General features: G+C 34.6%; 1 protein-coding gene across 1 annotated transcript in view; it reads right to left on the bottom strand.

The window, feature by feature from the left end:
• Window positions 1-12,082, bottom strand: part of LOC139503686 (uncharacterized) — a 388,876-nt gene that overhangs the window by 138,473 nt on the left and 238,321 nt on the right. Inside the window, exons 43-44 of the mRNA XM_071293512.1 lie at window positions 10,350-10,506; window positions 2,895-3,064 (exon numbers count right to left, since the gene is read on the bottom strand). Of these exons, the coding sequence (XP_071149613.1) occupies window positions 2,895-3,064; window positions 10,350-10,506 (327 nt within the window). The remainder of the gene's footprint in view (window positions 1-2,894; window positions 3,065-10,349; window positions 10,507-12,082) is intronic.

Here is a 12,082-nt window from a genome sequence, read left to right as displayed (position 1 = left end):
AATCTGATATCGTCCAGAAAAGCATTTCAGGATCGAATGACTGACGTAAGAAAATATTTCTGATACAATGCTGTTCTACACTTTATATGTTGTGTGTCATTCGTTCGTCTTGTGTCATAGTTATGAATATTAAACAGTTGTGAGGGATAATATCGCTTAAATAATCAGGGGTCTTATTGTGAAACATTTCATGTTTTTTACGTCTTTCTGATAGTAACTCCCATCCTGTTTCATTGTATAATTTGTTTATGGGTGATAGCTTAGTACCGCCAGTAACTAGCATAGCCGCTTCAAGTTGCATATTTTCTAGTTTATCACTTTTGATAAGAGCCAAAGTGGTCGACTGGTCTAGCGCGCCGATCATAGTGCAACGCAATTTGGTACCACGATATCTCAGTTCGAATTCTGGTGAGGGAAAAACAAAAATTTGCTGACGCAAATTTACAGCTCTAACATTGTTGGGTTGATGTTTAGAATATTTAAATACGTTTGAACGAGTGACAACTCTACAACAGATTTATCCATCGGATCGCTAGCAGTGATGGTGATACAATATATACAAACTAATCTGTAATCACGATGCCTTTATAAATGACTTGTAAATTGGGATGTCCTCTCTGGAAATGTTCTTATACTTTGTTTGTTCTAAGTTGTTTGAACATTGTTATGTTGCTACTATATTATCGCTTTAGCAGTTCTAGCATTGTCGTCATAAACTTATTGATCGTTATTGCGATGAAACCATATTCACAATGAAATTAAATTTTTTCGCAGTGTCATAGATTCGTCGTTTGTCTTACCCTTACTTGATATTGTATGAGAAATTCTGAAAGTTATCCATCATATTTATTTATTGGTCTTTGTAAAAGGAATTTTGAAAATCTGTTCATCGGTCTGTTCATAGTTCCCTTTACTTCCTGAATACTATTAGCGAAGATTTGATAGTTTAATAATTTCCTACAACCGGTATGCATATTCGGAATGGCGCTTTTTTTTCTGTAAAAATTTTTCAAGTATTGTAGGAGCATGCCAAAGCCTGGCAAGGTGTCCAACACAAAGTTAAAGTGCGTGTATTTATTTTAGCTAAGATGTTCAACGGCCTTCAACTTTTTTGATAAAGTTTAATTGCTACCTTTCCGACACGACTCATGTTTCAAATTATGTTTTCTATATTTTGAAATTGATTTTAACACAAGAGAGTAAAATAATTGCACATAAAACAAGTTCTTTAGGAACTAAATTTAAGTGTCAGGAGATTGTCAGGAATGCAGGATTCAAGTTGCACTTTTTATCATGAATTTTTATATTTTGATTTAAAAAAAAAAGTCATAATTTAAATTGTTGCCCATAAAACTAGGGTTTTAGAGAACCAAATTTGTGTGTCTGGAGGTTGTCAGAATGCAGGATTTTGCACTATTTATTAAAATTTTCTCGGGGGCCTTGAGCGGCCCCCGAACCCCTTGCCGAATAACCGCATCTACGAGGCGGGATGCGTCGCTTCGCGACCCATCATGATTTTCTGCCGTACCAATATAAATTAGGATGCTACGCCTCTGTGTATTAGTGACATCTTGGCTATCATTACCTCCTGTACTATGTACAGACCCAAACCCTAGATCACACAACAATATTAAATGTCTGCATGCCTTGTATTCATATAAATAAATATGTTAATCTATTAACATTCAATTTGACTGTTCTAAAGGCAGATATGATACAAAAAAATGGAGTTTGTTCTATATCAAAAGATATATGAGAACTTTTACAAAAGTTTAAATTTTTCGAAAAACTAAGGATTTTCTTATTCAACGCATAGATTTCCTTAGCCATATTTGGCACAACTTTTTGGAATTTTGGATCCTCAATGCTCTTCAACTTTGTAATTGTTTGGCTTTATAAATATTTTGATATGAGCGTCACTGATGAGTCTTATGTAGACGAAACGCGCGTCTGGCGTACTAAATTATAATCCTGGTACCTTTGATAACTATTTACACCACTGGGTCGATGCCACTGCTGGTGGACGTTTCGTCCCCGAGGGTATCACCAGCCCAGTAGTCAACACTTCGGTGTTGACATGAATATCAATAATGTGGTCATTTTTTTTTTATATAAATTTCCTGTTAACAAAAGTTTTAATTTTTCGAAAAACTAAGGATTTTCTTATTCCAGGCATAGATTTCCTTAGCCGTATTTGGCACAACTTTTTGGAATTTTGGATCCTCAATGCTCTTCAACTTTGTAATTGTTTGGCTTTATAAATATTTTGATATGAGCGTCACTGATGAGTCTTATGTAGACGAAACTCGCGTCTGGCGTACTAAATTATAATCCTGGTACCTTTGATAACTATTTACACCACTGGGTCGATGCCACTGCTGGTGGACGTTTCGTCCCCGAGGGTATCACCAGCCCAGTAGTCAACACTTCGGTGTTGACATGAATATCAATAATGTGGTCATTTTTTTTATATAAATTTCCTGTTAACAAAAGTTTAAATTTTTCGAAAAACTAAGGATTTTCTTATTCCAGGCATAGATTTCCTTAGCCATATTTGGCACAACTTTTTGGAATTTTGGATCCTCAATGCTCTTCAACTTTGTAATTGTTTGGCTTTATAAATATTTTGATATGAGCGTCACTGATGAGTCTTATGTAGACGAAACGCGCGTCTGGCGTACTAAATTATAATCCTGGTACCTTTGATAACTATTTACACCACTGGGTCGATGCCACTGCTGGTGGACGTTTCGTCCCCGAGGGTATCACCAGCCCAGTAGTCAACACTTCGGTGTTGACATGAATATCAATAATGTGGTCATTTTTTTTTATATAAATTTCCTGTTAACAAAAGTTTAAATATATGGTAGTAGACTTAATCTACAAATACACACCCAACCAAGTGGACACGTTGTACATTCGACAGCCAGGCCAAAACTATGTTCTGTAGGTGATCGACCACATGTAGAATTATCCAGGGGAGGATCACATCTCCCACAGGGCTGTAAAGTACTATCGCCATTACAAAACCAGGAAGTCAGACACCTCTGACATGTTGTCTTGTCTAAAAAGGAATAAAAGAAAAATTAGAAATTAGAAACGGTTCCTTTGTTTATGTTCAGTAGGAGAGGTCATACCTTAGTTTGTCTTGTACTTTGATAGTTGATGTTAAGGAATTTTTTCGAAAAGAATACAACCACTAAACCATGGTCCCATTGCGTGCTTGTTTAATTCTGCAATTTCCAGTATTCCTATCAATATTGTCTTCAACATAAAAAAAACTAGAGATCCTCATGAGCCTGTGTCACTCACCTTGGTATATGGGAATATAAAACAAAGGACACTCTCCAACATTGCAGACGTGAATAGAGTAAGACCACTTCAAAAATCTATTTTTTGTTGATCTTGGATGGAAAAAGCTGGGGACTAACAGCTGCACACATATAAAAACATTAAGAGTTATCCCCCTTTAACATATAAATGAAAATTAATATATAGAAAACTTAGGGGATAAGATAAAATTTGATGATAAAAGTATACAATTTTATCGAAAAGTCCAGCATGATTAAATTTTTAACAAGTTCATACATCAGTAAGAAAATAAAATAAACATAAAATCGTAAGTCAGCATCACAGAGTAAAGAGTAGAAAAGCTTCACCTTAACAATACAAATTTTAAAGAGCTCATAAGCACATGCAGCATGAAAAATAAATTAACAACACATACGTCAGCATGAGTAGAAAGTAAAAAGGTCATACATCAGCATGAAAAGATCAAAGCTCATAGGTCAGCATGAGAAAAGAATAAAAGATCTCAAAAGTAAGCATGAGAAGATGTTAAAGAAACTCGTACATCAGCATGAGTATAGAAAAGACCTGATAAGTCAGCATGAGTAGAAAATCAGACATCATACGTCAGCATGATGAGGTATAAAGTGTTAATGAACTCAAAAGGACATCAATAAGTTTTAATATTTTAATAACTATTAGCACATGTTACACAATTTACCATTAACAGGAAAAGGATAAATCCAACAGGAAGTCATTAATTGTTGAAACATAATACAGAGTTATCTTACTTTATATAGTCCAATTAACATTAGATCAACATAAAGAAACTCATACGTCAGCATGAAAAGGAAATAAAAGAGCTCATCGGTCAGCATGAGAAAATATAAAAGAAACCCAAATGTCAGAATGTGTAGTTTACAAGAAACTAATATGTCAGTATGAGAAGAAAATAAGATTTCATACGTCAGCATGAGGAGGTTAAAGGAAACACATACGTCAGCATGAGGAGGTTAAAGGAAACTCATACGTTAGCATGAGTAAAGAATAAAAGAAACTCATACGTCAGCATGGGGAGGTTAAAGGAAACTCATACGTAAGCATGAGTAAAGAATAAAAGAAACTCATACGTCAGCATGAGGAGGTTAAAGCAAACTCATACGTTAGCATGAGGACTTTAAAGGAAACACATACGTCAGCATGAGGAGGTTAAAGGAAACTCATACGTTAGCATAAGGAGGTTAAAGAAAACACATACGTCAGCATTAGGAGGTTAAAGGAAACACATACGTCAGCATAAAGAGGTTAAAGCAAACACATACGTCAGCATGAGGAGGTTAAAGGAAACACATACGTCAGCATGAGGAGGTTAAAGGTAACACATACGTCAGCATGAGGAGGTTAAAGGAAACATATACGTCAGCATGAGGAGGTTAAATGAAAAACATACGTCAGCATGAGGAGGTTAAAGGAAACACATACGTCAGCATAAGGAGGTTAAAGGAAACACATATGTCAGCATGAGGAGGTTAAAGGAAACACATACGTCAGCATGATGAGGTTAAAGGAAACACATACGTCAGCATGAGGAGGTTAAAAGAAACTCATACGTTAGCATGAGTAGAGAAAAAAAAACTTCATACGTCAGCATGAGTAGTATAAGATATCAAAATATATTTACAAAAACATAATTTCAAAGAACTAAAGTCATAAAATTACAGCTATAAGTACATGTATATACAACAATTAATAATGACTACTCTCTTATCCCCAGAGGTTCTGGTAACAAAAGGAGAGAGGTGGGGATGGTGGCGGAAATTTAAAATATGAAAATCCAATCAAAACGTACTGAAAATATCTGACGACAAAAGGGCACTACTATTGATCTTAAAGCAGTAAAATAGATGACGTATATCCGAAAGTTGAAAATGAGGCTAACATGATCTAGAGGCACAAAATGGGGAAACCCTATCTTTTGACTAAAACTGAGATAATCCTTTATATAAACATCAATTATCCAAATAATTGTTAAACTCTACATATCATAGTTTTCATGAAAAAAGGAAAAAATGGAAAAAAATCGTATTTATGGGCAATTACTCCTATAAGAATTTGGCCAACAGCTTTGACATATATATGGACAATTGGTAGAGCTCATTATTCTGAACATATTTGTTCCTTTAAGATTTTTCTCTATTTATAACGTTTAAAAAACTTGAGGCTCTCAAGAGCCTGTGTCGCTCACCTTGGTCTATGTGCATATTAAACAATGGACACGGATAAATTCATAACAAAATTGTGTTTTGATGATGGTGATGTGTTTATAGATCTTACTTTACCGAACATTCTTGTTGCTACAATAATCTCTATCTATAATGAACTTGGCCCAGTAATTACAGTGGAAAACATTTTCTAAAAATCTACAAAAATTTATGAAAAATGTAAAAAATTTAATATAAAGGACAATAACTCCTAAGGAGGTCAACTGACCATATCGGTCGTGTTGACTTATTTGTAAATCTTTCTTTGCTGAACATTATTGCTGTTCACTGTTTATCTCCATCTATAATATTATTCAAGATTATAACCAAAAACAGCAAAATTTCCTTAAAATTACCAATTCAGAGGCAGCAACCCAACAACTGGTTGTTCGATTCATCTCAAATTTTCAGGGCATATAGAAATTGACCTGATAAACAATTGAACCCCATTTCAGATTTTCTCTAAATGCTTTAAATTTTTAATTATAATCCAAAAACTGCAATTTACCCCTATTATCTATTTTTAGCCATGGCGGCCATCTTGGTTGGTTGACCGGGTCACCGGACACAATTTTGAAACTAGATACCCAAATGATGATTGTGGCCAAGTTTGGTTTAATTTAGCCCAGTAGTTTCAGAGGAGAAGATTTTTGTAAAGGATTACTCAGATTTACAAAAAAATGGTTAAAAATTAACTATAAAGGGCAATAACACCTAAAGGGGTCAACTGACCATTTCGGTAGTATAGACTTATTTGTAAATCTTATTTTGCTGAACATTATTGCTGTTTACAGTTTATCTCTATCTATAATATTATTCAAGATATTAACCAAAAACAGCAAAATTTCCTTAAAATTACCAATTTAGGGGCAGCAACCCAACAATGGGTTGACCGATTCATCTGAAATTTTCTGGGCAGATAGATTTTGTCTTGACAAACAATTTAACCCCTGTCAGATTTGCTTTAAATGCTTTGGTTCATGAGTTATAAGCCAAAAACTGCATTTAACCCCTATGTTCTATTTTTAGCCTTGGCGGCCATCTTGGTTGGTTGACCGGGTCACCGAACACAATCTTTAAACTAGATACCCCAATGATGATTGTGGCCAAGTTTGGTTTATTTGGGCCCAGTAGTTTCAGAGTAGAAGATTTTTGTAAAAGTTAACGACGGACGACAACGACGGACGACGGACGACGGACGACGGACGCGAAGTGATGAGAAAATCTCACTTGGCCCTCTGGGCCAGGTGGGCTGAAAATTGACAAAACTTGCTTTTTATCCGTATGTGTTACTTTTAGCAATGTCAGCCATATTGATTGGTAGGCAGGGTCATCTGACACTTTTTTTTAACTAGATACCTTAATAATGGTTGTGGCAGAGTTTTGTTAAATTTGTTTCCGTAGTTTCATAGAAGATTTTTGTAAAAGATTTCAGAATTTGCAAAACAATGTAAAAAAATGACCATAAAGGGCAATAACTCTTAAAGGGGTTAATTGACCATTTTGATCATGTTGACTAATTTGTAGATCTTACGTTGCTGAACAATTTTGCTTCTGAGGAAGCAACCTTTCAACAGGTTTTCTGATGCGTCTGAAAATGTCAGGGCAGATAGATCTTGACATGATGAACATGTTCATCCCTGGTTAGATTTGCTTTGAATGATTTAAAAGATAAAAGCCAATAAAATGCTTTGCTGAGCGCAGCCTGATATGACCGCAGAGGATGAACCCTGAACAGTTGGGGCAAATTTGGACACAATATTCAAGCTTGATACTGTCTGAATTTGGATTGTGATCACATTTCTGACATAATATAGGTTTCTGAAACAAAACAAATGTCAAGATCTTACAAATATATTGTGCAATACTGTGCAATTGAATATTTCTTCTTGAAACTTTTCAAAAATTGAAATTTGAAATATTTTGAAATTTTTTTTGAACCCCTTAAAAAAATTGGACCACCCCAAACTTGTTAAATCCGCCCTTGGAGCAATTACCCCCACACTTGATCCTAGCCTTTCCTTTGTAGTATGGAACCTTGTAGTACAATTTCCAAGAGATCCATACAACTTAACACAAGTTATTGTCTGGAAACTAGAAAAATGCTTGTTTTGGCCCCAAATTCCTGCATGAAAGGAGCAATAACCCTAAATCTCAATCCCAGCCTTCCTTTTGAAATATAGAACCTTGTGGTACAATGTTAGAGAGATCCATACACTTACACACAAGTAATTGTCCAGAAACTACAAAAAAATATTGTTTTTGGTCCCATTTTTGCCCTTAATTAACTGTTGGCACCATAACCCCAAAAAATGAATCCAAACCTTCTACTTATGGTGGTCAACATTGTGGTACAATTTCAGAGCAATTGAAATACTTATACACAAATTATTATCCTGAAGTAGAAAAATGCTTGTTTTGGGCCTCTTTTGGGCTCCTTGTTCCTAAACGGGTGGGACTATCATCCCTAAAATCAATCCCAGCCTTCCTTTTGTGGTATTGAACCTTCTTATTTAATTTCAAAGAGATCCATTCACGTAAACTAAAACTATTGTCCAGAAACCAAATGTGTCTTCGGAAGACGACACAGACGCAGACGACAACATAATACCATTATACGATCCCAAAAAAAAATTTGCGGTCGTATAAAAACTGCATTTTATCCCCATGAGAATAATTTAGGCCAAGTTTGGTTAAATTTGGCCCAGTAGTTTCAGAGGAGAAGATTCTTGTAAAAACTTACCAAAAATTACGAAAAGGTGTGAAAAGTTGACTTTAAAGGGCAATTACTCTTTATTGGGTCAATTGACAATTTTTGTCATGTTGACTTAATTGTTGATCAACTCTGCTGAACAATTTTGCTGTGTACAGTTAATGTCTATCTATTATAATAGTTAAGATAATAACCAAAAACTGCAAAATTTCCTTAAAATTACCAATTTAGGGGCAGCAATCCAATAACGGGTTGTCTGATGCTTCTAAGAGATTTTGTTCTGAAGAACATTTTCAAAGTCATATATGAATCGAGTGACTGATGAAAAATAATGTTTATCCAATTCTTGAACCAATGCATGTATATATCATAAACTTAAATTAGTCTTCTGTGCACAATGTAATCATTTTTTACACAAAGATATTGTATAATAGTCTTTTTTTTCTCTCTGTTATGTATAAAAAAATAATTATGGCAGCTCATTAATTGCCTTGTTTTGAAGCCGTAGTATACCGATTGTCACCTTATAGTAAACAATCAACAAAGAAGCATGGGTACTGAGAACGTGTATAACATGTACAATCAGATAAAAGTTTATATAAATGACAGATCCATGCGTATTGCGATTACCGGAGAGTCGCGCTATGGTCACTTGCATACGGAAAATATTTCGGTGAATTGCTTCCTGGAAGCAAGCAATTAAAATAAAGTAAACTTCTTCTAAATGTGGACAAATTAAAGAATTTTCTTTTGAAAAAAGTATATGTACATAAGTTTTACAAAGAAAACTATTCATTTAGTTATAAAAAACATATGCATACTTTTTTTTTTAATTTAAGGTTTCATATGACTTCAACACTTGTCCAATTTGCCCTCAATGCTTTAGTTTTGGGACAGGTGAGCTACAAAGTGACAGTCAATCATGTCTGGCTTGTGCTGAAAAATTCAACATCCCTTGAATTGCATATTTTGACGTGAAAAAACAGGCACTTTTACTTAATTCTTATCTGAGAAATTTACAAAATATGACTTTCTATTTCAATTTCATACATTTTTAATAAAAAGTTCAGCAAGGGTTAAACAGTGAGATATTTACTTGATGATCTTTTTTTACCCCTGTCAGATTTGCTCTTAATTTTTTAGTTCAGAGATAAGAGGCCAAAAATTGCATTTTATCCCTATGTTCTATTATTAGCCATGTCGTCCATGTTGGTTGGAAAGCAGAGTCACCTGCAAGGGTCAGGAAACGGTCATATATGCCATTTATGACCGAATCTGAAATCTATTTGTCCTAAATGACAGATTGGGATTTAGGACAAATTTTATTTTATTACAGAAATAATTTTGGTCATTTCGTTGAGATTATATTTCTTAATGCTTCTTTAACTTGTTTTTGATTTTGTTATCCCTAATTTTCCTGTAATAAAACTGCCTCTCCAGTATAGTGTTATAATCCTGAGGGCCCTCCTAATAACTATATTAATGCCTCAGGGAAACATTAAAAATAATGAAGACAGTTGTTATGGAACTTTAATTTATTTAAAATATTACTTTTAAGCTTGTGATCAATAGTCAGGTGTGAAATAAAACCACGGTAAAATTTAAAAGAGATAAGCAATCATTAGCTAATGTTTCCCTATCATTGTACAGGCGATTTCATTCAGTGTGAAGCCAAAGGTAATATCTTTGGTTAGCTTGCTTGTTAACCGAACCGTGAAGGCATTGTTAGGTCAGGTAAACTACCCTCCTTTAAAAGTAGACTAGTCCAGAAGATAACCAATCTACCTGTCTGTTGGACTAGGCTACTTCGAAAGCAGGGTAGTGTACCTGACCTAATAACGACTTCACTGTTTGGCTAACAAGCAAGCTAACCAAAGATATTACCTTTCGCTACAAACTCAATGAAATCGATTGTAATGACCCAATAGCAACGAAGACATGTTTATTTTCAGTACTCCATGAGACTCTTTTACATCACATACAATAAACCAGTGGAAAATAAGATTACAAGTTATAAAGCACACAATCTTTTTAATGAGAGCTTAATCTCAGATCACACCTGCAATGAGTGGGTAATATAAACTTACAATACATTAGCTTTGCGTGTGAGCACCCTATCAATTCAAATCTCAGACCAATATAATTATTCCATGTTGCAGGGTGTATTCTTATGTACATCCCATACACGGGAGGGTCCAAGGTCACATTCACAATACTGTTCTGATCATAGGCGCCTTCAAAAATCTGTAAAATAAATTCAACAATTTTATTAAAAATGCTTTTGTTCTTCCTCTATTTCTCTTTTCACATTATATACAAAAATCTCACGCAACATGATATTAACGGTATCGTATTGAAAATCTCATTTTTAAGTAAAAATTATGATTTCTGACAAAATGAAAGAAAGCTCAAATATCCTATACTGATATGTAAATGTAAAGGAAGAAATCCAAATATGTATTGATGACACATAGAAACTAAAGTCTCTCAAAAGCCTGTGTCATTTCCTTTTTAGAATTGCTGTGGTTTGGGAAATCATGTAAAATAAGGTCATAATAAATAGTATGAAGTACCCCAATAGTGATTGAGATCAAGTTTAGTTTAATATTGGTCTGTAATTTTATAGATATCCTGGTAGCCATCTTGAACAGTAGGTAGCAACACTTCATCAGTACCTCATAAGGAACATGTATGCCATGTTTGTCATGTTTGGTTTCATTCCATTTAGCGGTTATTTAGAAAAAAGACATTTGTATATATTTCCCTTAGGGTCCTTTGTTAATAAAGTTGAGAATGAAAATGGGGAATATGCAAAAGAGACAACAACCCGACCATAGACAAAACAGCAGTAGAAGGTCACCAAAAGGTCTTCAATGTAGCGAGAAATTCCGGCATCCGGTGCGTCCTTCAGCTGGCCCCTAAACAAATATATACAAGTTCTGTGATAATGAACGCCATACTAATTTCCAAATTGTACACAAGAAACTAAACTTAAAATAATACAAGACTAACAAAGGCCAGAGGTTCCTGACTTGGGACAGGCGCAAAAATGCGGCAGGGTTAAACATGTTTATGAGATCTCAACCCTCCCCTTATACCTCTAAACCTATTTGCCGTTGGCAGCTATCTTGGTTGCTGGATTTGATACAGCACTTGGTCAGAACCTCATAAGGTACATTCATGCCATGTCTGGTTTCATTCCATTCAGTGGTTCTCTAAAAGAAGACATTTGTATGTACTTTCCATAGGGTCCTATGTTAAATGAAGCCCACGCTGGTGGCCATCTTGGATGTTGGATCAGCTTTAAAGTAACAACATTTGTATGTATTGTCCATAGGGTCCTATGCTAAATAAAGTCCCCCCTCTGGCGGCTATCTTGGATGATTGATCAGCTTTAAAGTAACAACACTTGGTCAGCACCTCATAAGAAATATTCAAGTTTGGTTTCATTCCATTCAGTGGTTCTCTAAAAGAAAACATTTGTATGTATTGCCCATAGGGACCTATGCTAAATGAAGTCCCAAAATGGTGGCCATCTTGGATAATGAATTAGCTTGTTATTCTGTGTGAGCCAAGGGATCCATGTTGAAGACCATACTTCGACCTATAATGGTTTACTTTTAAATATTGTGACTTGGATTTATAGTTGTCTCATTCTTATTTATATATCTACTTTAAATTCAGAAATTATTGTGTGCATTTTTAATTGCGATTTTTCATGAATGGACATAATTGCCACTTTAATTGATGCGATTACAAAATAATCTGCATACAGATCTATGCTTCAGTTATAAAAATGTAAGTTCTTATTATTAAAATA

Source organism: Mytilus edulis, chromosome 14 (genome assembly GCF_963676685.1).
Source record: "Mytilus edulis chromosome 14, xbMytEdul2.2, whole genome shotgun sequence".
NCBI lineage: Eukaryota > Metazoa > Mollusca > Bivalvia > Mytilida > Mytilidae > Mytilus > Mytilus edulis.
Note: the sequence above shows the minus strand (reverse complement) of the source record. Positions and strands in the feature narration are given on the sequence as shown.